This window comes from Crocodylus porosus, unplaced genomic scaffold (assembly GCF_001723895.1).
Source record: "Crocodylus porosus isolate Cpor-Errol unplaced genomic scaffold, CroPor_comp1, whole genome shotgun sequence".
Lineage (NCBI taxonomy): Eukaryota > Metazoa > Chordata > Crocodylia > Crocodylidae > Crocodylus > Crocodylus porosus.
Window position 1 is genome coordinate 160,391,641 of NW_017728906.1, and position 22,878 is coordinate 160,414,518.

Genomic DNA, 22,878 nt, shown 5'->3' on the forward strand with positions numbered 1-22,878 from the left:
AGCCCAGTATGCTGTTAGCCTTCTTGGCAACAAGGGCACACTGCTGGCTCATATTCAGCTGATTGTCCACTGTAAACCCTACGTCCTTTTCTGCCGAGCTGCTGCCCAGCCAGTCAGCCCCAGCCTGTACCAGTGAATGAGATTGTTCTGTTCTAAGTGCAGTACTTTGCACTTGTCCTTTTTTAACCTTACGAGATTTCTTTTGTCCCAATCCTCCAATTTGTCTATAGCATGTCCATGATGCTGGACTTGTTCCCCTGGGAGCATCTTGACAGTTGGAGAGAGGCCTTCTGCTTTGATGATACACTAGGGAACCCCAGGTTGCCATTCAACATAAAAATCCACTTTGAGTTATACGTGTACCTCTGCTATGATGCGCTGAAACCCCAGGAAAAGTTCACGATCCACAGCTACTGATGCCCTCCTCAGTCTGTGACCTAACCCAGACCAAATTTTATTGGACCCAGGGTGCCTAAAAAGAGTTCTGCTGCTTTCCTGCACTGTTCTTCTAGGTGGAATACTGCAGGAGATGGTGAGAGCAGGAGCTGCTTTGCTTTCAGGGCTTGAGGTTGAGGGGTGGGGTGGTCTGGGGCTAGAATGGTGCCATGATTGCAGGAGGGAGAGTTTATGATTGTCCTAGGCTGTCAGTACTGTGCTCACCTGCACTATGAGACTGGAACCCATTACTTTACCCATTGCTTGGATCAGAGGGTGAAAAGTGCCCTTGTGATACCTGCCAGACTCTCCAGGTGCACAACCTGGGAGTCATCCTGGCAGCAAGAGCGGAGCTACTATGACAACAGCTCCCACATGGGAGTACTGCTATCACATCTGTCTGAGTCTTGGACTGACAGTTGTAACTGCTTTTTATAGTTCGTCTGGAGAACTTAATAAATGCTTTAAGTGCCTTTCTGTGCCTGCCTGGGGGAAGGAGGCAGGAGGTTCTGCGTGACTGCTCAGGACAGCTACGGTAAAGCCGGCTGCTCCCACCTTCTCAGTATGGTCCTGACAGATAGGGCAGGGAAGTGTCAATTAAGTAGATTATGTTCCCATTGAATGGGACATGGGCAGCTAAATGCTTGAGAGCAAGGTAGGGAAGAGATCTGGTGCCCTGGCTGCTCTTGGGGATGGGAGGGAGGGGAGAAGTTTGGAAGAGAAAGAGAAGGGATGAAGTCATGGCTCTGCTCTATGCTGAAAAACAGAAACCTTTGCAACATGCAGCAGCCTGGAGTAGCATGCTGTGAGCAGGCAGGGTGGATGGAATACCCTTCCTCCATGCCCCACTATTCCCACAACAGTCCCCATTCCCCCCACCCCAACCCTTCTGGGCTTCTTGGCCACAATGCCCTTAGAGATGACTGAGACTATAGGAATGGTCTGTAGGGCCTGTGGTTCCCCTGCTCCTCTGTCTTTTCCCCTCCTGCCCTACCCCAAGGGGCTCCCCACTTCTCTCAGGCCTGGGTCCCCGTCTTGGTAGCATGGAGCAGGGGTGAACTGTACCCTCCCATGCTGCATGATGTCCTTGCTCAGGGCCTGAGTCTTCAGGAGAAGTGGGGGGGAAGGGCTGGCCATGGGTTCTGCGGGTTGTGTTTCTACAGTGCCACTGTGCTGGTAGTGGGGGGCCAAGTATACTCTCTGTATCTCTACGAGGAGGGCAGTGAGGTGTCAGAAGAGTGGGTCCAAAACAGCTGAAGCCCCTGCATAGGCAATGGGGTCCTGTGGCCTGCAAACTCAGGTGTTGTCTGTAGGCTGAAGTCCAGCATCAGGGGAACTCCTGTGAAGTTAAGGGCACATGCTCAGACTGGATCCCAACATCAGTGGCATTAGAGCTCTCCCCTTCCTCCTGTGTGCTGTAACCCATATTGTTTGCCACAGCCAAGAAGATGTCTGAGGAGCACACTTCCAGGTGCAAGTGCATCTCAGCTCCCATATCCTGAGATGATGTAGGGACCACCAATAACATGCCAGAGCTCTGCAGCTGTGCTCTTGCCCTGTGGCTCCTGCTCCTGGGCACTCTGTTGTCCTGCTGTCTCATGGTCTTTCTGCACCTCACTCTCCACCAGAGGGGTGCTTGCCAGCAACTCTTCCTGCTGCCCAGCAGTGCCATAGGTGTACTGGATGTTGAAGCACTTCATCCTTGGCTAGGAAGTGGGACAGCTCCTCATAAAAGGACCCGATCTCCCTCCGGCCCTCAAACCTGTTGTTGGTGTCAAGCACACAGTGATACTCACTCCTCATCACCTTGGTTTTGGTGTGGCACTGTACTCAGTCTATGTTTTGGCCCTGTACCTGCATCTTCTGGGCAATGCACTTGAAGGCATTCCTGTTGCAATGTTTTTTCTGGAGCCGGTACTGGATCTCTTCTTTACCCCACATGACAATGAGATCCATCATCTCCCCATGCTCTCCAGTGTGTACCCAGGTTTGGCTGGTGGAAGAGGACCAGGAAAGGTTACCCACGGTCTGTGGCAGTGCCTGTGGGGTTTCAGTGTCCATGGGTGGTTGAGGCTCTGGCTCCAAGGGGTTTCATGGAAAGCTGAAAGGGTGGCAGGAAGGCAGGGAGGGTGGGTGAATGGCTGGAAACATAGTACATGTGAAGGTAAGGACCCTGGCATGTGCCTCTCCATTACTTAGGCGAAGCGTGGCCCCTGCTCCAAAGTTACCGGGGCTCTGCTGGTCAGGCTGCACCCACCACCTCAGACTCATTTGGCGATGTCTATTTCTAGCCCCAGTTCCCTCAGTCTGCTTCCTCAATCATTCAATCCCTCCCCACTTTTGCAATCAAAAACAGTTAGCTTCCTTTTATCCTGAAAAAACAAGAATCCTGAGGGGAAAAATTGTATTCAATCATGTAACTAAAGTTTGTATCACAATGCATAAGTGTGTGTGGGGGGTATGGTTAAAAGCAATGTGACTACCTTATTTTGAATGTTTTACTTCAACAATCACTTAATATAGGAAACTGTGCAGAAGAAAAAAAAGTAAACGTCTCAAAAAAATCAGAAACATCAAACTGACACTAGCCTGAGCAGAGATGGAACTTTTAGATCCATTATACAGACCTCTTCCATACAAACAATAAGCATTTGTCACATGAGCTAATAGATTAATTAATTAAGTTGGCATCCTTTATGTGGACAAGCTCTAAACAGCCACACGTTTTTCCTACCTATTTATTTAAAACTTGGCTCCCTCCCTATACCCTCCAATCTCAGTTTTGTCTCTTCCCCCACTTTGGTTCTTTGCCACAGTCCCAATTTCCATTTATATGACTTCTCACTGCAGGCTTCTTGCTTAGCTAGTCCTGCTTTCCCATCTTAATTCCTCATTCTGCCTCTCTCTTTCTTCTACTCTGGCCTCCAGTAACACTGTTGAATCATACTTTGATCCCTGGCTTTAATTTTGCCAAGGTCTCATCTCACTCCCTAGATCCTGACCCAATCTCAGTGTTTCACCATCCCAGCCTCTCAGCCCAAGCAGTCACATCCCCCTACCTCCTGTACCTTGTTAGCTCTGTCTCCTTTCCCCCTCACCTTTTTCCTTCTCATCACTAGCCCTCAGTATCCTCCCTTTGACTCATCCACTCTCAGCCCTTTCCTTCAACCCCCCTAGAAGTTTCACTCAATGTCTGCTTGAACATAATTAGTTTGAGGCAGATACCCAACAAAATTCGTCAAAATTAAAAGCAACTGAAATCATGGCCTTATAACGAAGGGTCACAATCTTAACAATAGGTGCTGTTGCCAGTCCTGCCTATAATTATTTTTAAAAGTATTCAAACTACATGTAAGAAAGCTATTCTAAAACAAATATTTCAAAGCACTGATAACAACAGTCTGCTTTCATGAATGAAAAATGACCCCTAATAATTTAATTAAATTATTAGTAGCAAATGAAGGCAGGGAATAGGATTTATTTTAAATAAAACAACCCAATTTAGGATTTTACGTGTGGGGAAAACAATTTCTTTTCTTAAATTTTTCCTCTCATCATGGATGCATTCATTTTAGACCATGAACCTGCTTTCCTGAATTGGCCTTATGCCCAATACATTTGTTTATACGTGTTAAAAGAGGCAACAAAAATCCCATGCAATATTTTCAGTATTATGCACATTCCATTTACACATACATTTGTTCTTTTCAGATGAGAATTTTTTCTTCTGTTAACTGACAGGATAGGAAGGTCCCCAGGGTTTTCTATTTAGCACAGGAGAGCCTCAACCTCAGTACAATTTCCAACTTTGAAAGAATCTCTCTGAGCCCCATATTCCCCAGAAAATATTTTAAACACTCATTTCCCTTAAAAAACTTTAAAGTGCTGTGTTTTTTTGTAGAAGGGCAGAAAAACAGAGCATTGTATTTAGTGCATGAAAGCAAAACAAGAAAGAAAATGTTTTCCAATATTTTGAAAAAAATTTAGTTCCAGGGTGTCATAAAGCTGGTCCATGGGCTGGATCTGGCCTTTGGAGCCATATGATTTGGCCTATCAGTCTCAGATTAATCCCATGCACTGCACACCGTGTACAGAGTTGGTCTGGCGTGCAGGCTGGACCCAGCATCACAAGCACTGCATGGGGCACAGGGAGCTGGTACAGCTGTTGAACTGGCCTTGTGCACTGGCTATGGGGCTGATCTGGATTGGGTCAGTCTAGCACAGCATGGTATGCAGCATACCGCATACCATCCCCCTATGCTGCATATGCATAAGACACATGACTGGTCCAGCCTGTGCACCACAGGCTGACCTTGCTCCAGGGTTTGTACCACAGACAATGCACAAGCTGGACCCTAAGCCATGGACACTGCAGACAGAGATGGCATGGGGAGCACCCCAACCTATTGCTGGTTTTGGCACACATGGATGGCCTAGCACCCAATCCCAAACAGACCCTGGAACCACTGTGCAGCAGGGCTGGTCCAGAAGGGTGTCGCATATAGCATGTATCCCTTGTCAGCCCCCTGGGCCATGTGCATTGCCCGCAGCACTGGTTCCAACTTAAGCAGCTGATGCCCTGCATGCAGTTCACCGGGCCAGCACACTGGGCATTGGTGAGCCTGCTGGACTGGCCCTGAGCCCTGGCTCTGACACAGCCTGATCTGTCCTGCAGACCAGGCCAACAACTCTCATCCAGCCTGTGGAACTGAATGAGTCTGATATCCCTGATATAGTTAAAAGCTTTATTAACTGTTCTATTAGCTTTTCTCTGCTCAGAGCTTAAATTAATTTCAAGCTTTTAGTGCTCAGCCGCTGCTCTGCTAATGGGAAGTAGCTGAGTGAAAAAGTGCCTCCTCCCCTTTTCATAAATGGAAGTTTGAAACAAGGGGAAAATAATTTTCAAAACAGGACTCATAACAACAAATATCAGTACAAGATCAGGTTCTTAAGGGAAAAAAATTGTAACTGATTTTATGAGGGAACTAAGAAGTCCATAGCACAATCTGATGGCATAGGCCACAGTCAGTGACATTTCACTAACCGCAGGCCAAACTAACATAGCTCTTGGCCCAGAAAAGCTGGTCTGAGCCCCACCCCTCATCTCGACAGAAGGTGGAGCCTTGGAGGTGCCCAGGGCTGGAAGCCGGTGTACAACAAAGAAGGAACCCCCTGTGGCATGCCAGAGCAGCAACCGAGTCCACACGGGGGGAAAACAAGCCTACCGCATCCCCACTCAGGACAAGCATGAGTTCAGGGAATAGGGGCTTCGCAGGGGAGGGGTCGAAGAAAAGGGAGTCCTCACCCCCCTCCTTTTAGAGAACTGGGTGAGTGTGTATCCTACAACAATGGGGAGCTGCACCAAATACTTTGTAAACTGGTTGTACTGTGTGAGTTGTGTTATATTTTAGCTAGTAACTAATTTTAAGGTTGTTATTTTTTATTGGAGTCTTTTTTTCTTGTTGTTTAATTTGTTGAGTATTTTACTGGGAATCTGGTACTTACTTGCTGGAGGCCCACACAGGATCACCCTGTGGTCCTAGTGGCTTACCTAGGACCCCAAGATCCTTAAGGTAAGAGGGCCACTCTCAAAGCATACCTCATGCAACCCCATTCCTGAATATAGTTATAAGTATGTGTACGTATAAGAATGTATAGTGGTTAATTTTCTCTAATATTATCTTTGCTTTGGGATGTATGTATATAGTTGTATATAATTCTTTATATGTTAAATAAATTCTGTATATAATTAAGAACACTTTGTGTGGTGTGGCTCTATAGAGAATAGAGGGATCTGCACCTGAGTTACAGCATCCCTCTCAGCACTGTTGCCTGCCCACCTATCCCATCAAATTAAGGACGGGGCACACCCTTTGGTATACCCAAGTTACATAATGATCAGGTAGCATGACAGCCCTGTTAATTATTTATAAAGTTAATAATTAACTGTACCTTCTGTTTCAATATGGAACAGTAAAGTATATGATGAATTATGGACCAGATACAATGGCACAGTTTCATGGGAGTGGAAATTAAAGCTATTATGCCATGTGAAAGTGAACTGAATTACGTGAAAGAAGACAGGTGGTGATACTTTTGTAAAACTGCAAAATGGCCCATGGATAGTCTTTAATTAGGAATAAAACACATGCTTTCATAAAAATTTACTGTAAAGTTGAGAAATAAACTTAAGAAGAAATGAAATAACAATACACATAAGTGAATTAACTGCATTACTACTATGATGTGTAGACATTTAATGTGACCTACAAATTGTGGATGTGCTAACACATGGAAGCAAGCCTCAGATCCACCTCCATACAGATTCCCTTACCTATATGCCTACTTCTTTTTAAAGTCTTTATTATGACTACTTTTTAAACCTCCCTTGTCTCCATGGTTGCCTTTCTCTATTACTCAGAACAACTGCTGCCCTCCCACTTTTTATTCAGTGCTACTTGATTTAGCTTCCAGCTATGTCATCTATGATAGCATCAGTACCAACTGACTGCACAACTATATCAAGGTAGTCGAAGTGCTAATTTTCCCCCACCAAAAAGCCCCACTTTTATATTGCAGTCCATGTACACAAAACTTTCTTCAAAGCTGCAAGATGTTTTAGTTTTGATTAACAAGAAAACCCTTTTCCCCAGCCCTCAGAAGAAGATGGTGTGGTGCAGCAGCAGGCTGGAAACCAGCTGTTGAGGAAGGGTACTGTTGATATACCAGGTGGAAACAATTAAATAAAGAATCATGATCTACACCATACAAGTTATTACTGGATAGTTCCTGACAAGTTAAATTAATAAAGTTGTGGCCTAATGAAACCACATTCCTTTCATCTTATCTTTCTTCCTGCATGCTTGGAAAATGGTACATGTAGTAATCTATTTTTTTCTTCCATAAAATATAATCATTTTACAATTTGACATCAGTTACCAACTTTTTAAATCAATTAGTACAAATTCTTTTTCCTTTTATTCTAAAAGGATAAGCTTAAATACTTAAATACTGCTTAATATGGTCCGAGAACAAAATTGCCTTTAATTTTTGTAAGCCCAATTACTACCATTTAAAAATGTAATACTGTACAAAATATATAGGTACTTTATAGGACTATAACAGATGCACATGTATTATCCAGAATAAATAAAAGGGCAACTGTGAATTACAGGGTTATTATACTACAAAACAGTTCTCTACTTTCATAAATCAGGATAAAAAAGAGAAGCCAAGACCATCCTAATTCCACATAAGGAACTAATTCAAACCATGACTGTTTTATATATTTTATAAAACAAAATTCTACACAAAGCAACTTTATTTTCAAACAATACCTGATGAACTGGTTTTGAAAAAAGTGTCTTTGTGGCCTTTCATTTTAAGAAGTGTTGATGGGGTTTTCCTTGCGTGTCATGAACGCTCTGTAAGCTTGCTTTGCATATAATACTCTAGAAAATCTTGGTAGGGGGTTGTTGTTGGTTTGGGGTTTTTTGTTTTGTTTTGTTTTTTTTACACATCTGATGCCACTCGTGCGATTAAGAAGAGCATCTTTGAATGATATTTGTTTTTGATCACTTCAAATAAAACACATCTACCTGGCATTTTAGATGGTACAAATAATATGGGTACAGTATATACCCATCAATTGTTTGAACCAGGGTCATGAGATCTTATGTTTGCATGCTAAGTACTATGTATTGTAATAGTAATATCTTCATTTGACAAAACCTATGGATTTCCAAGAATCTCAGTAGCTGGACAATCCCATAAACAAAATAAAACAAAAATATACTGATGTGGGCAAGGAGAATGCCTTCCACAAAGTTTTAACAGAGTACCCTATTTGTAAGATCCTTGTCTTTCTAACTACTTATTCACCATATAACATTTAAAACACTACTGTTATTTCTAACTAGTGCTATCCAGTAAAAGATAACATTTCAAATACAAATTATTTATAAGCATTCCATGTGTTGACCCTTAAGAGTTTTTGTTCATATAGTTAAAGTTTCTGGAAGAAATTAATTGTATTTTAAGCTACTACAAAGAAATTGGATACAAAGACTTCTTATTCTTTAAAGCAATTTCTAACATGACCACTAGATGGAAATATTGTACTTACAGTCGGAGATGTGGCTGCAGACAACAGTGGTAAAATTCCTCCACAAGCTATGATAATATTGTCTACCATCTGGGAAATGAGGTGGATCGTGTTGTGTACAAAAATAATATTTTCATTGCTATTGACAAAGTCCATTACAGACTTTGTAGAGTGACTGCAAAAACAGAAATACATATAAATATTAAAACAACCTTTGTTTTAAAAGTCAGATACCTAGTCTTTGAAGCCACAATTTTAATTTTTATTAGTTGCATCCGATTGTCTTTGCAAAAGCTCAAGTGTAATAGATATTAAAAAATCAAGGGAAGCTGGCCTAAAATACCAACTTAATGGTTTTAATTTCATATCCAGATTAGTATATGTTTAAAGAGCCCAAGACTGGACAATCCTTATCCACACAGCTGTGTTGAAACCAGTGAGACTATTAATGACATAAGGTGTTATTCAAAATGAATAAGGGTAACAGAACTTTTACTGTTATTTAACTACACTTTATTTTAAAGAAGCTTTTTTTCTTTTCTTTTTTAAAGTACACATATAAGAAAGTCATATTTTTAGAACTATGTTAGCCAATTGGTGATTTACAAAGTTTTTGCTGGTGATCAGTAGAGAATTGATCAGTGAATTAGTCATGGCTTTTCCTCATTTCCACCTGCTAGATCCCATTAAAAGACAGATAAGTGCACATAAATATCTTCCTAATGTTAAAGTTACTCACTTGCAATAGATATAAATGCCACCGTAAATACTGATTATGATTACAAATAAGTAGAAAGATTTCTATGGAACAGTCATACAATCAAAATGCACTATGAAAAAGTTTAGGAAACCATGACCTACTAATCACATATGCATGTCCTTCCTTTCACTATACAACATGTTAATTAAGCAAATGGAATACTGGGACACTAGAAGGGAGTCATGAAATAACCCCAAACAGTACTTATGATGAAGTGAGTTGGGACTCTCAAAAGCTTACACACCTATGATTAATTTGCTCTCTAAGGTGCACCTCTACCTTGCCTTCCAAAAAAGTAAACTTAAACTACCACATTTACCAAAATCCAGGATGACCTCAAATTTAAGACCCCCCCCCGCAATATACTTAGTTTTTTTGTGGGGGGAATTATAAATGTATTATCATTTTCCATATACAGAATCTAATTAGTGGAAGGTCATCTAAATTTATCTTCCCCACTGCTTTGGTGAGAGGCCAGACCCTCATCCATCCCTTGTCTTTCTTGCATGCTCTCCCTGTCCCTTACTACTCCCCCTCTGCCTGTACCAGTCCTGGGCCTGTCCTCTACCATGCAACCCCTGCCACACGTCTGTCCCTGCCCCCCAAACTCCCTACTTCCCCAACACCCTGCTCCCTCCTGCAGCCTGCCCCTTCACCCTTTGTCCCCTGACCCTGTGCCTGACCTTGACCCCTGTGTCTCCCCCCTCCCCCCCACATATGCTTGTCTCTTCACCCCCTACTTTCCTCCCTATACTTGTGTCTACCTCCCACTCCCTGATCACCCACCCCCTACCTCCCCTTACCTTCTGCTGCATCTCTACTCATCCAAGACAGTCAGCAGCAGCACTAGCCCAGTCGGGTCAGGGGAAAGTGACAGCAGCTCCAGCCCTGGCCAGGCCAGGACTGCAGGGATTGGAGCCAGAGCAGAAGATAAGGGGGGAGGGGGCAAGCTACACAGGGAACAGGGGTGGGAGGGTCATGCACAGGCACAGGGGCAAGGGAGATGGGGGGCAAGTTGTCAGTTCCCCCACCACCCTTCAATCCTTCCAAGTGCAAGCCCCCTACTCCTGCCAAATGAGCCATTCCAGCCTGGGGCAGGCGGCAGATTAGCTCTAGCTTTGACGCCAAGATGCTGTCTGCCCTGGGCTGGTATTCAAATCCAAGACAGCTTTTTTTTCCTCCGTGTTGTTTGGGGAAAAAATTCTTGTCTTCAGATTTGAGTGAATATGGTATATTTATCTGCCCTGGGTAAAGTATGTAAAAAGAGAAAGCACAAGACTACTGGCAAAATAAAGAATTAATAATGCCACTTCAGCTCAAGCTCATAAGAGACACAGCAATCCACTTAAATGCAAGCTGAGATTCTGATAGAGTTCTCATGTATTACACTAGTGGCAGGGCAAGCTTTTTGGAATGAGTGCCACAAATTAGCCTGACAAGGTTCACGCCCATATCAGGTTCCACTCTGATCCCTATCCCCTAGCCCTGAAGGATCTGCTACTCTGCTTTCTGCTCCCAGCCCTGTGCTCCCTGCCTCATCTGCTGCTCTTTCTGCTTTCTCTCCCGTGCTCCCTGCCTGATTTGCTACTTTGCTTCCTGTTTCCTGCCCTATCTGCTGCTGTGCTGCCTAGGCAACTCTCGGAGTTGCCACATGCCACACACAGAAGTTACCTATGCCACTGGTTGACCCCACCCCCATATTATACTAGTAGCACAGCATTCAAATCTTTGAAAATGAATGGTGTAATTTGAGGGAAAATAGTGCCTAGTATATGTGTGGACTTTTATTAGATGCAGAAAAAGGCTGTTTTTCCCCCTTAACTCTGAAGAGCCAAAAACCGTTGTATTAAAATAATGCCTCCGTTATTTAAATGCAAACTAATGTATTTAAAAATGTAGCTAAGATTGCTTCTATTTTAATGTAAAAGAATACATTAAGTACATTAACAAAATCAAATGCAACAGTCAGTAGTTACTATCTCCAGTAGCAATGTTGCTGTCAAGGCTTACAAGAAATAAATAATGGATTTACTGGTTTAAAAATCAGAAATCTTTGCCAAGATCTAAACTTGTTTATTTGGCTAGAAAAAAGCAATTGCCTAGTAAATTGTCCTAGAAGACAAAGTCATAATGTATATAAATCGTTTAGAGTCATACTCCTTAGGATTAAGGGTTTTACACAGAGAAAATATATCCAAATTTTAGTTGCCACTTCCTACATTAAAGTTGTAGTTGCCACTAAAAATGAACAAGGTAAAAAGAAAGCTTCAGATATATGTCAGATACTCCAACATACTGAATTTACTTCACTACAAGACAAGGTTTTTCAAAACCAAAAATCAGCAGGAGGAGAAAAAACACCCTTGTCTTACATTCATATATAAGGAAGCCTCATTAAATACATTGTCTATCATTATTGAGCGCATGATCTTCTGGCAGCAGTTTGGCCCATTTTGGGCTAACATACTTTTTTTTTTTATTATATTTCATGATCCACATCAAATTAGCTAAATCAGTTCCAAATCATGTCAGTTGAGCAAAACTCAATCATTCCAAAAACCACACTGATTGAGCAGGCAGAACTTAATCATTCTAAACATTGCATATGGTGCTGCAACAGGTGAGTATTCTCCATCCCAGACCTATCACCATGGGACTTCAGATACTCCCAAATCCACTGGCAGGCATCCTACATGCAGGCCCAAGCCTGGAGGTCCTGAGGTTCAAATACCCCCCAGATGCTACAGGCAAGCCTTCTCCATCCCAGACTCTTTAGTCTAGAACTTCAGACACTCCCTAGACTTGGCCACAAGGACAGGTTAGTGCAGTCTATTTAAATAAGACATGAGCTAGTGCCCACTGACTGCAGGCTCCCTCAGCACTGACAATATTTAAAGTCAAGGTGACCCACTACATTGTATACATTTCAAGTTCCTCTTCACTCTCACATCTAAGCTGCATCTTTCTTTCCCATTCCTGTTTTTTCGTCAACCTTAAATTTCTGGCAAACATCACCAAATAGAGCCCCAAACAGTTTGCCCAGAATCCCTCTGTTGTTCCCTCTCTGAGGCTGTTGCATATGATTATTGTGGGCCCACCCTCCATGAGGCTGCCCTATGCCTCATCTGCATATACACTTTGGATGATCCTAGAACGCATGACAAGAACACCCACTTATAGTCATGAGTGTGTGGGGTGGGATGGAGGGGTAATTAGCACACAAAGTCTATGTGGGGGGGGTATTTGGAGTACCCACACATACCAAGCAGGGCTGAGCTGTGTGGTCACTATGGCTTGAAATGTTATTGACTCTGCTGGGGCCCAGCCCAATTGACTATATAGTAAATCATGAGTTTTTTGGCTTTAAACTAATATCATGCATAGTTTATACTATCTATAAGTAGGTACAAAAGTGCTTCTCAGAAATGTGTTTAAGGAGTATCTGTGCTAAAACTTGCAGCAATTTCAAAAAATGCATTGAAATGCATCAATTCTGGATGAATTAAGTCTATGGGTACTATATGCAAGCTATTAACAGTAGATAAATGTCAAGGTCAGTGTTTTCAGATTTGTTCCTCACTTCCTTGTGGTTAGGGAGAGCAGGGTCTGACAGTAAGGAGGGTGGAAAAGCTAAGGGGAGGAAGAGGGCAAGGGGATTACCTGATCACCCAGATTTATTTTATTTGCTGTAGCAGTAGGAGGGAGACAAATAGAAGGAAAACCTCCAATAATTTGATTCTATACCTGGAATATTATAACAAACTTATACGTTTTCCATATATAACATCTATTTACTGGACAGTCATGTTCAGGGTAGACTTATATTTGAGTAAATATAGTAGTATATCTGAGTATTGTTATCTTTACAATAGAAATCACTGTTTATCTTTAAGATTACTACTCTTCAGTAAATGGCTTGTACTTAATTGTCTCTCTGCTTGCTGACAAACATATATATATAATAAAGTTGAACAGGAAACATCACTTTTTTACCTTCTCCAAACATGTACATCTGTTTCTAGTGCAAACAGCAGATCTGTCAGGAGCCTCTGGTGCATTGGAGACCATTTAAACTCTGGAATACGAAACATAGTTGTGCGCGGACCTGGACTAAACTGACGTCGCTGTTCCTCTGTCATTGGCATTCCTCGGAATCCCAAATCGACTCGCAAATCTCTGTCTTGTTGGGTGATGGACCGACCCTGCACAGCCTAAACCAGAAACAAATTCAAAGTTTACATTACTATTCTGCAGTGAATTTGAATATACCACATGGGTTATAAGACTTGGGAAAGTATAGCCTGACTTTTGAGCTAAGAAAAAATCCAAAATAGAATGGCAGTGCCACCCAAATTCAGCTAGTGTTATGTCCTGTAGCTCCAAAGGAGCTACTCCATTTTTATAGACTGCTAAACATATTTTTTAGAAACTACTGCTACAGCCAATTCCCCAGCTACCTTCAACTTTACCAGGAAGAGCAGCATGTCTGTTGCCCAAATTGACACTTCACAGAGAAGCACCAAAAGGGAAAACAAAAGAGCATGGACAGGAGTTGTTTCGAAGGTCCTCATAAATGGCAAGGCAGATAGTATCTGAGAAAATAAGAGAAAAAGTTACAACTATACAGGTGTTCAATTTATCAAAGCTTGGAAATGGAACAGAGAACACACTTATATGAGAGAATTAATTCAAGAACTTCAAAAGTAAATCTTCCCTCTTTTCACACGTGAAAAGAAGGAGTTTGGTCCTACTCTAATCTTTCCTTTCAGGTATTTGCTGACTTTTCTGTTTTGTTTCAAAATTTGTCATTTCAAGATTGCCTCCTCCCACGCACAGTTGTCTTTTTTCTTGTCAAATTTTGAGAAGTCTTTCTTTTATAGATTTTTTAAAATCACCTATTTTAGAAGATATACTATCGATTTCTTTTCAGATGTACAAATCTAGCCTCATAGGTCTTCCCTTGCTGACTGTGTTCTATTTTCTTAATTAGGTAAAGTTTTGTGTGCTGTTGGACATTCTTCCGTATCTTTCAGCAAGTAGTTTATTTAAGGTATTATTTTAATACCTATGTGGTCATGAATGCTTGCTTCCACTTTCTGAGCAAACAAACAGAAGAAAGAAGATTTATTTAATGGGATAAGAAAATGGATAAAACAGTATTGGTAAGAAAAAAATACAAAAAGAAAACTAAACTGAATGTTGGGCAAATCTTCATGACAATTACATGACTTAGATTGTGGAATACTACTGTTGGGAAACTATAATACCCATGGCTTGAGATCATTTTAAAATTAGAGTAGATAAAGGAAAAGTAAGAAATAATCTTGTGTTATCTGGAAATGGACTGATTGACTGAATGCTTTAAACTAGAATTTCAACTGCCTAAAATCTTTTTACCTCTTCAGTCTATTTTCTGCCTATTGATTGAAAGCCAGACAATTGTTGGCAAAAGGTATCTATACATCTCTATATAGCTATATCTACATATAAAGTATTTTTACTTGTGATATAAAAAAGAGAATGGTACAGGAACCTAGCTGGAAAGTTGACGTGGTATTTAGCATGATTTTTTTAACATCCCTTTGGAGAGCAATAGGGGTTCCTATTATTAAGTCAATCATCAATTTGACTTAAGTTCCAAATTTTTACTGGTAGTATTATATGTCTTTTGAGAATTATTTTCTCATATTTAAATCCCTTCTTAACACACGGATAGATAAAAATTAACTTTTAAGTTCTGGAATTAATTCTCTCAATTTAGCATGCTCTCTGTTCCATTCCCAAGCTTTGATAAATTGCACACCTGTATGGCTGCAACTTTTTCTCTTATTTTCCTAGATCTTATCCGCCTTGACATTCATGAGGACATGTAACTCTTCCCCTCTGGAATCTGTGAAACAACTCCTATCCATGCTCTCTTTTGTTTTCTTTTTTGGTGCTTCTCCATGGAGTGTCAACTTGGGCAACAGACATGCTGCTCTTCCTGGTAAAGTGAAGGAACCTGGGGATTTGAATATAAAACTAGTTTCTAAAAAGCATGTTTAGCAGCCTTAAATTAGCAGCTAGCCTCACCTGTGACTTACTCTTTGAGACTATATCTGTGTTGTAATCTGAGGTAGGATGACAGCATATGTAAGCAAGCTTTAATTACAAGAGCAGTGCAGATATAGGAATAAAAGCTTTAGTGTGAGGTGTATGAGCCTGTCTGCAACCTCCACTGCCCTGATGTCCATGCCACTGCATCGCAGCTACTACTACTTACAAGAGCTAACTTGGTTAAAGCTAGCATAAAAAAGTCAATACATGCTCCAGTTCATCTCCAACTGCAGTGATGCTGTAGCTAGTGTTTCACTACCTCATTTTTCAAGCATTTAACAAGATTTTAATTTTAGTGTTGCCTAGGAAAATGAAAATGCTCAATTATTTTTTTTTACTTAATACATGCCTTTACCTAAACATTTCACTGATAGCCTTGATTTTGTGTTAATTCACTTAGCAGATAAGTAACATATTTTAAACTAATCCTAAATCAAGCAAGTGGATAAAATAAACAGTTATATTTTAGTAACTTCTCAACTAGACTTTAGGCACCATTATGCTGGCACTTAAAGGAAAGGATTAACAAGGTGGCTCCTGACTTGAAGAACTTATAACTTGGACATAAGAAAAAATATGCAAAAAGTGATTTTATGAAAGGAAGGGGAGAAAAGACAGGAGCCATTTTACAAATAACCATGACAAAATAACATATGGAAGTTAGCGCATAGTGAGATAACTTTTGATTTGATTATAGATTTATTTTCCTGAAAGCATGCATGCATGTATACATGTGTATGCAGGCTGTTCACATATGTGTGTTCAAGTAGCAAGGGAAAAGGAACATATCACTCTTACTATTTTGACAGAAAAAAAATGACACTCCACAAGAGAAACAAATCTGTTCCTTAGTGTCGTCTCCCCCCCAGTTTCTCTTCCCATTTAACAATCTTCTTGGTATCAGCAGTTTTTGTTTGATTGTCAGGACTAAGAATAAAAACCATCTGGCAACTGATAATTTCATTTTGATCTTCTTCAATACCTTTTCCTTCTGCTGGTTTTGGAGGCTTGTTCTCTATTATACAAGATGCCTTGAAGTGTGGGGGGTACTACATTATGCCTCAAATTCTGTAACAAAATTTGAGAGCTCACATACAAAAGAACCCAAAGCTTCACTCCCATCAGAACACAGGTCAAAATTCACTCATGCCAAGTGAAGGAGGAGACTAAATTTCTCTGAACTGTGCCTCTTGGTTGAATAGCATTTTGTATCCTTTCATAAAGGGACTACAAAAAGAAAGGGTAGGTTCAGGGAAGCCAGAGCCTGGTACAGTTAACAAGAACAAAAGTTACTGTGGGGAAGTCAGGTGCATGGACTTAGTGCACATCAGCTATCCAAGTGCATGCAGCACTGAAATACCTCAGACTTAATAAGGGGTCAGTTAAGCAAAGAGACAGACACTTCAGAGCAGCTAATGCCATTTAAGTGCCCATCTAACTAATTCAAGGTAACTTGTTTATGTGCTCAGACCCTTGAACTGAAAGGCAGAGTCTATTTTTTGTTGGGGAGGGGACACCTTTTTGGAAGCTCTTTCTTTCCCATACCTGTTAAAGATACACATTTGCTGGAGTTCTTCAGCAGTGTCCTCCCTCCAGGACCAGGTATTTATGTTAGCCACAGGTGTCTGATCAGAAGACAACCACTCCACTGGTGTGAGTATCAGTATTCCTCTGGAGGTGATGTCAATGTGCTAACCAGTGTTCTGTTACAAGCTTTTCTACACAACTTTGACAAGGTAGCATCTACATAAGCTCTACATTCGTTCCTAGTTTCACAGGGGGATCTGGTGTACTTTATGGTCCATCAAACATCTTTCTCAGAGGATTAACCAGTGTGCACGGCTGCTCACAGAAAGTTGTCAGAGTCTCTTTTGTGGTGGTTTGAGCGGGTGTTGTACTCTATAAAGTAGACAGGGGGTGCAATATAGTTTGTGTTCTCAGTGTCCTTCCTAATACAGAATGAAAGACTCCTCGTTGGGCAAACTTCTCATTGAGGCATTCCCATTCTCACACCACCATGGCTTTTCTCATGGAAGTGAACAGATAGCGTTTTCAGAGCCCTATACAAGCTATTGTTTTCTTCTTGCATCCAAGAGAAGCAGGAAATTCCTAGTTCTGTTTATCAACATTCCTGAAAAGGGGAGAGAAGTGGTTTGCTCTGAGGCAGCCTCATAGAGTAGAAGGGAAGCAGTGGTAAAGGACAGAGTTGAAGCCTATGCAAGAGCAAAACAATCCCAGCTGGGAATACATACTTATGTTATTCCATTCTCCATATATCTGTGCACTAATGGTCCTAGATGGTGACACTTGTTATAGCCCTAAGGTGGCACAGGAATTTGCCCCAATACTCAGATCATGAAGGCAGAATGATAGGAGAAGTGGTGAGAAAGACAGAAAGGGACAGCAGACTGATAAAAGACATTCAGCACTGACTTCAAAGGTCTTTAGAGCTCCTCATAGGGGGAGCCTAGAACACTGGGAGGGAGGAGGCTCCTTATGCCTGATGGATTCCCTTGGGCAAGATCCCAAGAAGAGATGAAAGACTGGTTCCAAACGTTGAGGGACTAATGGCCCAAAATCAGCAGAGCACCACTTGTGGAACTTCACGGATAGGTTAACATACTTTCTGCCTGGATTCCAGGGCCGCTAATAGGTCTTGGAACAAACACGTCTTGCTCATTAACTTGCTTCTTTTTTCCTGTGCATAATCATCTAGATTTCTTGAAGGAGGAGGATTTTCAATGGCTACAACTAATGCCCACGTACAACCTTCCCAATACAGGCTTTGGGATGGCAGGGATGGGACACAGTGCGAATCAGACGAACTAAATTTGTAATCAGAGGGCCCGACAACAAGAAAAAGAAACACAATGAGAGTGTTCTGTTCTCAGGCATGTTTCTCTTGTTTTTCGGTATTTCTCTGTATAAACTAATAACAGTTCTCACAATGGCAACAACAATAGCACTAACGAGCTAATAAACTCACATGCACATGAACAAAACAAAACACTGAAGAAGTTTTGTGTATTGCCTCTAATGCTAGCACAGAAAAGCTGTACCCAAATATCTAGACCAATTAAGAGAATACCCCATGAAACCATGAAGAAATATTGACAGGTATATTTTAGTACAGGTTTTTTGATAAAGTAGAATACATAAAATAAATATTACTATCAATAATACTATTGTATTACTATAATATTACTATCTTTTAAAACAGAAGAGCAAATTTAGTATCATTAATTATACTGGACACAAGACAAATCATGTAAATACAATACATATCTCCCTAGTAAAGCTTTTAAAATTAAGTGTCCATAAGAGGAGTAAATTAATGTCTTATTCTAACTCTCAAACTAACTTACAGCTATCATGCATGCTGCTGGGCTAGCCATTTTACAAATAAAAAGGGTTTGCAAGACAGATTTGTCTGGTATAATGCAAGCAAAAATGCGTTTAAAGATTTGTCATAGCCCTGATTAAATGATCCAGTACTCAGTAATGGACCGGACCTGAGGCACATGGTTGACAGCCCAGAGGTTACAAGTTTGAAGCCACAGCAGAAACGCTCACAGCACAGTGGTCAGATTCCAACAAATCTGCAAATTTTGCTAAATACCTTGTTACAAGGATACAAAAAAGTTAAAGCGTTATCTATTGATATAAACATAGCACTTGTAACTTACCTGAGTTGTAGTGGTGGTCTGTATTTTCCTTATCTCCTTTCCTGCTTCTTTACCATCATCAGATCTTTCTGTGTCTGATATTATACTTCCTGCATCGACATTAGGTACACTTTTACTACCAGAGGACTCTGTCTCCAGGGTGGTAGCAGTCATTTCAGCATATTCCAATCCTTTGCATGAAGTCAATTCCCTCTCTGAAATGCTGCTCATTCCATCTGAAGTTGTATGAATCTTGAACTCCTTCTCCTCTATTATACTTGAAGTACATGTTATATCTACACTACCGGTCATATGAGCAAGCAATCCCAGATCATCACTTACACCAATATGCAATTGAGTATCTTGCACATTTGGAATAGAAATGTGATTACTGGAAAGATCAGGCAGAAGTTTCTCCTCTTGGCTGGGAATTTTATCAAAAAGAAATGAGGTATTGTTAGTGGAAGGTTCATCTTTCTCATCAGCCAGTGTTATCAATGGCCCATTATCTTTTTCCTCATTTTTCTTAATGATACCAACACTTCCATGAACATTGTTTTGGAGTTTCTCAACAGCAGCACTATATACATTATCTAAAAGGGATTCAACTTCAACAAGGGCCCCATTTTCTCCAGTTACCAGTGTCTCTGGTGATAAATCCATATCATCAAGCTTTACTTCCGTGGCTTCTACCTTTTCAGCTTTTATATCAACTAAAAGGTCATGAACCTCTACATGTACACCCCCTCCTGGTCTATCAGAATTTCCAAGGACATCATCTGACACCTTTGTAGCCATGAGCAAGTCTCTGGTATCTGTGCTGACAGGGTAGTCTGTTTCACTTTCCGGGCTTTGGCTTTGTGAAAGGTCTTCTATCTCTCGAATTTCCATTCCACCTTTTGCTCCTGTTGTCTGAGATGAAAGGCCTGAGATAGTGCTCACATTCCCCTTTTTCCCCTTTTTTATGTTTTCTTCCTCTTGCCTCTGATATTCTTCATACATTTTTGCAAGATACTCCTTGTGAGCTTCATAGGTGACCTTAAACAGAAGAGGACAGATTATAAATTTCAGATGAAAATCTACAATTTCAACTAAGAAAAATAAAATCAGTATCATTCATGTTTAATTCACAAAACGTTTCACAGAATAAAACTTGCACTGATAAGCAAAAAATGGTAACCTGAAATATCCTACAGTATCCACCAGATGGCACTAAATCACTTTATATTGTATCTACTGTATTGCTAGCCCTTTAACTTGAGATTTTTGAACCAACAGAAAATTCAGAAACTAATTCTTACCTTGGAATGGGCTATCGAAAGGGTATCAACCCATACCCTCCAGCCTCCCCACTCATATTTTATTGCATGATATAAGAGAATACGGAAAATGTTGTACACCATCTCTGTGATCTTCTGTTCTTCTGAGTTCTTAGGGTTAATATATCCCAGAGAAAACATCCAGTCCTGCCACACCGAACACTGAAGTAAACATCTAAAGTGAAATAATTAGGTCAAAATATATCCAAATAAAATTCAATCCCTTAGGATTTTTCAAATTAAGATGAGTAAAACAGAATGAAAAATCTTAAAATAGACTGTCTTCCTATAAAGGTCAAAGTAATGCTAATAAGATAACTTTGTCTTTAAATCTAGGATCTTAAAAGAGTTAGTAAAATGTGCTCAAAATAAAACAAAACTGTTAACTGCTCACCTAAAATTAACTATTCTTTGCCCAAACCATGTTTTATAACTTTAAAATATTTTTACTGCAGCTTATATAAAACTGTATAATATAAAGACAATTAACATCCCAAATTACAGTATTTAGTGTAGTGACGGGAAACCTATTTGTGTTAGAGTACAAAAAAAATACTTAATTTACATACCTTCTGTTTTCACGGCTATTACTGAAAAGTTTTATCATATCAGATAAAAACAAACGTCGGACTTCCATCAGCTCTGCACTTGGTGTGGAGTTTTTTAACAATGTTGCCACCACCTTAAGAATCACTTTAAAAGAGCAAATATATGTCACAAAACTTATTTTAAATCCCATGTAAAAACAGCTGTTGAAGCCATAACGAAAGCCTTATACAAAAGCAAATTTCTTTGATGTTCCCAAAGCAATGAACTTTTGCAGAAATAATAAATAGCATTTTGTTTAAAAAAAAAAAAAAAATCTAGTCACCAGTGATGCAATACAAACATAGTATAATGTCCTTACTTGGATTCTGAATTTTCACTGTAGAATCTGGCTCTGGATGTGGTTTGTGAACAACCTGTGTGCATACTTGCTCTGTCAAAATCTAAAACAGAAAACAATTAAGTTAGTTTTACCATATTATATTAATTTAATAGCATATACTAAATTTTTATTTAAACTAATCATGCTGTGGTTCATAATGAAAAATGGAGCGATGTGTATGTTAGCTCTTCATTAAAAAAAATCTTTAGTAATGCAATTTTATTAGTACAAGGATGCAAAGTAGGAAAGGGTTTTTTAAAATAATAACAATAGTAACAACAATAATAATAACTATCATTATTATTATCATTATTATTATTAGCCAAATTTGTATGCAAGAAATCAAGCGGTTTCCTCTTATACATTAACAAACTTTTTTTTTCTGGGCAAACCAAATATTTAAAATTTTTAAATATTTCTACTTCCAACTTAATTTTGGGATAACTTTTATATGCTGACTTTTGAGTGCTAATGCTGTTTTGTATATAGAAGGTCAGCATAAGCTGCATAATACAAAATACGATAAAGCAAGAGCAATAATATGGTTTCAGTTTCTAAGTCAAACATATATTCAGGTTAAGGCTGGTCCAGACCCAAGGAGGTGAGTGCTTAAGGCATTCCCTTACTTCTCATATTCATCATACCTCCAAAATTTCTGGCAGTTCCCACTAAAATAATCATCTTTTTCATCATCTGTGAGAGGCTGAAGGCACCAACTTCACTGATAACTCTTGAGTTCTCAGCACTCTTGAAAGTCAAGCCAACAAATGATGCATCTAGTTAAGGGTTCATTAGCTTGATTTGCAAAATATACCATATTTATTTGCATACCAGATGCACCTTTCCCTTTAAAATTTTCCTTTGTAAATTGGGATGCATTTCTTGTGCAAGGAAATTGAGTTCTATACTGGAAAGAATACAGGGGGCTGCTAGAATTGTGGCAGGGGGATATGCTCAGCATCAGCTAACCCAAGACTGAACCTTCCAGCCACCTGAAGCAAGGGTGGAGTTGTCATCAGCATTATGTCCCCACTCCTTGCTGCAGGGCTAACCAGCTACAGGTTTAACCTTCTAACAGCTGCTACTAAATTGACAATCCATGTTGGCCAAGCAGCTGGGGGAGGGGAGTGAAGGTGACAACAGGACTCTTTGTTCTGCCTCACTAGAAAAAGGTGCATAAGTTATTCGAGGGTATGTGGTATGCAGATAAATATGCAATAGAATATTTTTATACCTGAAGCTTGGATGACAAGATGGTAAAAATATGTATTCCCAATCTATCCTATGCTTTCGGTAGCTTGAGTGCAACTACTAAAAGATGGACAAGAAGTTTAGTAATTGAGATAAGGCTGAGGAGGAGATAGAGTAGCAGATCATAGCTATTGCTGCCAGTCTCTCCTCATAAAAAGCCTTTCTTACCTAGCCTGTTGGAGAGAAGCATATATATGTTTGTGGAGTGAGTCTTTCACTTATGAAAACTTGCTATTTCTTAATGCAACAATCATATTTCACTAAGGTTTGATCACAATTGTTTGGACTTCTTGGATTTATATAAAATCCAAACCTTGAAA

General features: G+C 40.2%; 1 protein-coding gene across 1 annotated transcript in view; it reads right to left on the reverse strand.

Annotated features, from left to right (window-relative positions):
- Positions 1 to 8,467: 8,467 nt before the first annotated feature.
- LOC109305523 (neurobeachin-like) overlaps positions 8,468 to 22,878 on the reverse strand; it is a 31,582-nt gene continuing 17,171 nt past the window's right edge. Inside the window, exons 3-8 of the mRNA XM_019528518.1 lie at positions 21,287 to 21,368; positions 20,949 to 21,072; positions 20,362 to 20,554; positions 19,082 to 20,098; positions 13,293 to 13,510; positions 8,468 to 8,714 (exon numbers count right to left, since the gene is read on the reverse strand). Of these exons, the coding sequence (XP_019384063.1) occupies positions 8,507 to 8,714; positions 13,293 to 13,510; positions 19,082 to 20,098; positions 20,362 to 20,554; positions 20,949 to 21,072; positions 21,287 to 21,368 (1,842 nt within the window). The 3' untranslated portion in view covers positions 8,468 to 8,506. The remainder of the gene's footprint in view (positions 8,715 to 13,292; positions 13,511 to 19,081; positions 20,099 to 20,361; positions 20,555 to 20,948; positions 21,073 to 21,286; positions 21,369 to 22,878) is intronic.